Source organism: Macaca fascicularis, chromosome 15 (assembly GCF_037993035.2).
Source record: "Macaca fascicularis isolate 582-1 chromosome 15, T2T-MFA8v1.1".
In the NCBI taxonomy this organism is placed as follows: Eukaryota; Metazoa; Chordata; class Mammalia; order Primates; family Cercopithecidae; genus Macaca; species Macaca fascicularis.
The window spans coordinates 17,693,593-17,699,592 of record NC_088389.1 but is presented as its reverse complement, the minus strand read 5'-3'; the positions used below and the strand labels follow the sequence as shown (position 1 = coordinate 17,699,592).

General features: G+C 52.2%; 1 protein-coding gene across 7 annotated transcripts in view; it reads left to right on the top strand.

The window, feature by feature from the left end:
- The first annotated feature begins 1,144 nt into the window (after positions 1 to 1,144).
- MVB12B (multivesicular body subunit 12B) overlaps positions 1,145 to 6,000 on the top strand; it is a 182,057-nt gene continuing 177,201 nt past the window's right edge. For 4 of the 7 annotated variants that reach the window (XM_074016532.1, XM_045373814.2, XM_065530056.2 and 1 more), the window contains exon 1: positions 1,773 to 2,119. In XM_074016532.1, coding sequence (XP_073872633.1) covers positions 2,039 to 2,119 — 81 coding nt within the window. In that variant the 5' untranslated portion in view covers positions 1,773 to 2,038. Of the gene's footprint in view, positions 1,343 to 1,772; positions 2,120 to 4,589; positions 4,726 to 6,000 lie in introns of those variants that run through there. The other 3 variants (XM_065530058.2, XM_065530059.2, XM_074016536.1) reach the window with 3 other exon arrangements.

Genomic DNA, 6,000 nt, shown 5'->3' with positions numbered 1-6,000 from the left:
GTTTAAAGTTTCTTCCTATAATAGTTTACTAAGAGTTTTTAGAAATTTGTGGGCCTTAGTTTTGAAGTTTATAAAATACTTTTAAAGCATCTATCCCATTGATAATATCCTGTAATTTGTTTTCCTTTAACAATGCAATGAATTTGCAACTTCCCTAATGTTGAATTTTTCTTGCGCCTCTGGAATAAATCTTGCTTGATCATGGTGGGTTTTGAGTTGTTTTAATAGTAAACTGGATTCAAATGGCTAAAATTTTATTTAATAGTTTTACAACTACTATATACTTAAATGAGTTGGTCTATAGTGGAGGTTCACATATTGAAGATTTATCAGTGAGCTTTAGGAGGTGGTCCTGGCTCAGATGAGTTTGGGAAATGCCAGGTTAAACAAACCAAACAGGTTTCTTTACTTCTGGACTTCACAGAGGCCTTCCTTAATATACGAACACTTATCGTGATTCTCCAAAAGGTACACTATAAACGGCATGCAGTACTTTCTCGAGTTGCCTGCAGAAGCCCATTTTCAAAAACCAAATATTAAATTCTCTGGGGGACTCGTGTTCTAGGTTAGTAATCTGCAGTTCTTTTTGGTATTGTCTGTTGGATTTTGGTATCAGGGTTATGCTAAACGTGGGAAATGAAATAATTGTTTTTGTTTCTTTTATTTATGTATTTTTCCTGTGTAACAGTTTAAGTAACATAGGGGTGATCTGTGCCCTGATGGAATGATAGGGCTTGCTGTAAAGCCATCTGAACCCGTGGCATTTCTGAGTAGTGAAGACACTGGGAATGCATAAGTGCACGGCTTCCCTACAGGATGTTTCCCCCTGACAGCCCATTCTGCTTGGAGCCCTTTTCTTTAGGATCAAACAGCTATTATGGAAAAGCCTAGAATGTGTGAAAATGAGACTCAATGCGTTAGCAAATCGATGCTGATCACTCCTGCATGGTCCTCAGTTCCTAATAAATGCTCCAGCCTCCTGGCAAGAAACCTTTCAAATCTTGCACACGCTGGCCTCTGCCGGGGTGCTTGGCTGGGTCGTGTGGGGGCATGGTTGGTTAAGGCGCAGAGTCCGCCTTTCCTACCAGCCACTCTAGCTGAGGGTCAAGCTCTGGACCCTCCCCCAACCATCCAGCTCCATTTTATCCTTGGCTTATGCCTTTCCCCAAGTACTGCAGAGTAGGACTCCAGCTAAAAACCTCTTCTAGATGCTTGCCTGAGGCTGGCCACAGAAACCGGACTCTAGGCTTGGGGGATAAATCATCTAACCAGCATAAGGAGAGGCCTGAGAAATGCTAGGAAATTGGGGTTAGTTTGAGACAACTGGCTGAGTTCACCTTAGGTGAGCTGGTGGGTGGGGGAAGATGAGCTGAAGGATTCTAGGGTTCAGTGAAGCCTAGAATGGCTGGGTGGGCGGAGAGTCCCTAGAAGGGGCCAACTTCTAGCCTGAGGGCCTGGGGGCTTCTAGTGATCTGCAGCCGAGCCGAAGACTGGTCTTGGGTACGGCGAGGCCTACGAGAGCTAAGCGGGCTGAGGGTCCCTGGAAAAGACTAGCCTGGGGGTGGAGACCATCCATGCCCCATGCTCCAGAGGCCGGGGGCTGCCGGGGGCCTGAGGCTGGACTGGGGTCGCCGGCGGGCTCGGGGAGGCCCGGGTGGGCGCACCGGGGCCCTGCCTGGAGCTGACGGGCTGGGCCGAGGGGGAGGCTGGGGAGGCGGGGTGCCGGCCGGGGCGGCGGCGCGGGCTCGGGACGCCAGGGCTCCCTCTCCCTCCTCCTGCCCTAGCCAGCCTCGGGCGCCGGGCGCCTCCCTCGATCCGGAGCCAGCGCCAGCGCCGGGAGGCCCGGGGCCCGGCCAGCCGCCGCGGCCCGCGGAGGGAGCCGCCACCGCCGCCACTGCTGTTGTCGCCGCCGCCGCCAGGCCGCGCCCCGCCCCTCCGCCGCCGCCGCCGCTGCTCCCGGTGAGGCTCGCGCTCGAGCTGCGGCGCCGGCTCCTGCCGCCTGGGCCCCGGGCCCGGCCCCTCCCGCGCCGCCCGGGCGATGAGAAGCTGCTTCTGCGTGAGACGGAGCCGGGACCCGCCGCCGCCGCAGCCGCCGCCGCCGCCGCCCCAGCGGGGAACAGTTAAGTGAGGCCCGGGCGCCGCGGAGGCTCGGCCGAGCCGGCCCTGCAGCCGGGAGGGCGGGCGGGCGCGGGGCGCGGGACCTGGGCCGAGGGGCGGGCGGACGGGAGGAGCCGGGCCGCGCCGAGGCCTGCGGGCTCCGTGCCCGACCTGCGGCGGGGACAGGCCTGGGCGGCCTTTGCCGAGCCCCGAGCGCGCCGCGGCTGCCGGTGCCCGGGCTCGGCCCGGCGGCGAGAGGCAGGAGAAGCTGGGGGACCCGAGTGCCGGCAGCGCCCCCGAGGCCCGGGCAGGTGAAGGGTGCGGAGAGCCACCCCTGCCCGCGTGAGAGGGAGGCGGCCCACCTGGGCACAGACTGGGGACAGTCTGTCGTTTGACCGGCCTGGCCTGGGGTCCTGCTCTCTGTGGTCACGTGGGTGCAGACCAACGTGCACCTGCCCCTGGGGCATGACTGCCTCTGTGATCTGGGCACAGCAGAGAGGATATCTAAACCCTCTGGCACCTGTCTGCAAGGTGACATGCCCAGCCTGGGTACCCGAGACCCACAGCACCCATCCAGGAACATGGTGGGCACGTCGAGCACTCTACAGTGACTCCAGCACCAGTGAGATGCGAGGAGCAGGGGCTGGGACAAGAGCTGAGGCATGGCACCAGGGGACATCACATCCTTAGAGGCAGGCACCAGGGAACGGGGTAGACCCTAGAGCATCTTTTGTCCTCTTTGTTACCAACACACAACTGTTCTAAATCAGCAGCCCTTCTCACCAGGAAAGATGAGACTCTTCTGTTCCCTGCCCCTCAACAGCCTCTTGCGCAAGGCACTGAGGAAGACCACAGCAGGGCAAAAGGCAAATGGCGGTCACCCCTTCCCTGCTCCCTGCCCCCACCCAAGAACCAGAGCCCACTCCAATTGCTGCCACAAAAGCAGACAGCAGACCAGCTCCTCTTAGGGGCCTTTGTCTCTCGTAGTTCCTTCTCAGTATAATCTCATTGTACATTTCTCGACAGCTGGCTGGATCTCATCTCGTTTTAACAGGGCTAGGAAATCTTATCAGCAGCACCAGAAAAGCTTAGAAAGTTAAAAGATAAGCTCTGTGAAGCCTTGACTAGCTGAAAAACTCAGTGTGCCAGGATGTTTAGTTACAGTAGATGGTGACACCTTTCTTGCTTGTTGGAAATCATGTGGGGTACTTGGAGATACTGTACCAGGCTCAGAATCTTTAAATAGGGCCTCTGAGAGCTGCTTCTGCTTGGGACCCGGGCTCCAAGCCCCATGGGAAGCAGTTGATGTGGCGATTACTGGTTCATTTGAACCTAAACTTATCATCGGTAATCCACATTTTTCATTCCCTCCTTCTAGGCTTTAGGTCACACTCCTAATTCAGGCTCAAGGCATTTTCCCTGCCCTGTCTCCATCCTGCTAGGGGCCTTTTACCACTTCCAGCTGGAATATTGTGCAGGGAGTTATGTTATGTGCAGGGAGTTTAGAATTAGACCTCAGCTTAAGGGAGTTTAGAATTAGACCTCAGCTTAAGGGAGTTCAGAATTAGACCTCAGCTTAAGTCTTGGCTTTCCTGCTTACTTTGTGCCCTTGGACAAATTATTGAACTTTTCTGAGTTTCAGTTTCCTCATCTGCATAGTGAAACTAATGATCGTATTCATCTCATGGGATTATGGCGTGATGTAAATGAAATATTGCAAGAAAAGTCTAGCTCTGCCTGCTACTATAGCAAGAAGTCAGTAAACGGTAGGGGTTATTATGAGAGGTTTGTTAACGGATGAATGAGAGGAGTAGCTTATTTATTTTTAGAGTTTCTGTCTTTTTTTTTTTTTTTTTTTAGTTTTTGTTTGTTTGTTTGTTTGTTTTTGAGACAGGGTCTCACTGTCACCCAAGCTGGAGTGCAGTGGCACCATCATGGCTCACTGCAGCCTTGAACTCCTGGGCTCAAGAGATTCTCCCACTTCAGTCTCCCAAGTAGTATAGGTACCTGCCACCACGCTCGGCTATTTTTTAAATTGTTATTATTTTTAGTAGAGATGGGGTCTTGCTATGTTGCCCAAGCTGGTCTTGAACACCAGAGCTTAAGTAATCCTCCCGCCTTGGCCTCCCAAATTCCTGAGATTACAGGCGTGAGCCACCACGCCTGGCCTATTATTTAGTCTTTAACAGGACAACCAGGAAGTGATGGTATAGTAGAAAGAACACTGGGCTTGGATTTAGGAGCTCATGTTTGACTCTCAGGCTACCTCCTGGACCCCAGGTGACCCTAAGTGAGTCACAGAAACTTTCTGAATCCCCATTTCCGTAATGTAAAAGTGTCTTAAGAATAAAGCCTACCCCATAAAGCTAATCAGTCAAGAAGGCTGAAGGAGCTAATGTATGTAACTGCACTGGGTACTGTACGAGGTGGGGCTTCTCATGAAATTTAAGTGCGATTCAGCATCCAGCAGCAGATCGTGGTGTTTTTTTCAGGTCCGATGTTTATACAGTCTGTTGAGGGGAGAGCTTTAAGAAAAAGAACACAAGAATATCCTGTGTTTGTACATGTTACAGAACCACGCCACCATGTGAGCACACTGCTGGATACCCTCTCAGGGCCTTGGAAGCGGTAAGGGAGAAGTGTCGTCTCTATCCATTTCATGGAGGATCTGCTCCTGGGGGGATCAGAATCCAAATGGCATAGGCCCCTCTGAGTTGGCTGGAAATGCTCCATACTCAAAGGGAGACACCCTTTCCACACTGCAAAATAACGATGGTGCTGGAGTCAAGCCTGGGAAAAGTTGAAGGTGCTATGATGATGATGAAGATAACAAATGACTACATGGCTGGATGTGGTTAGGATAAGCACACTGTGTTGCAGAGCCTCCTTTGCAGGTTGGGTTGTGGAGGGGAGGCCTGGGTTTCTTGAATGAGCTCCTTCTCCCCAGGCTGCTCTGTCTCTCACCGAGGCCCACCCTGGCCAGCATTTCCCCAACTACCCACCCCTCAACCCCGGCTCTCCTTGGCCTTCTACTTGCTGGGCTGCCCTTGGGAATCATGGCTTCCCTGTGCTGTCTGCACTAGTTGCAGTGGGTTTGCCAGAGTCAGGTCTGTCTCCAGCTGCCTGGGAGGCAAAGCCACTGCAGAGTGTGCCTGACATTACCTCCCTTGTTGGGGACATCCTGTGGGCATGCATTTGGTTTACTTGACACGCGTCTGGCGAGATGCGGAGCTTGTCCAGGCAGAAATGTGAGAGCCCTGTGGGCCTGGAGCCCAGGAGTTGCACATAGTAGCTTTGTAGCTCCTACTTCCCTTAGGACTGGAGGGCCATCTTGTTGGACCTGTGGCAGGGGTCAACACGAGTTTGTTCTTTCTTTCTTTACACACACCACACACACACACAAAAACAGATTCTAATCAGCAGAGCAGAATATTCAAAAGAATATCCCCTGATCTTTTAGAAGAGAGAAATAAATGAGTTCATAATGTGCTAAATAAGCCTGTGGTATTGATGAAAATGCAGATTCTAGGACCTCATACTCAGACTTCATTCAATCAGAATCTCTGGGGAACGGGACCTGGAATCTGCATGCTTAACAGACACCTTGGGTTATACTTCTGCTTACCAAAATTAGAGGCCTACAGTTCTTGACGCTTTCTTAAAAAGTGTTAAATACACATAACATAAAATTGACCATCCTGCTCATTTTTAAGTGCACAGATTGGTGGCATTACCCACATTCACAGTGTGGTGCAGCTACGCTGCAGAACTTTTCATCTGGCAAAACTGAAACTCTGTGCTCATAAAACAACCTTCCATTCCCCCTTTCCTCACCCCTGGCAACCACCATTCTGCTTTGTGTTTCTGCAAGTTTGACTACCCTAGGTATTCATAGAAGTGGAT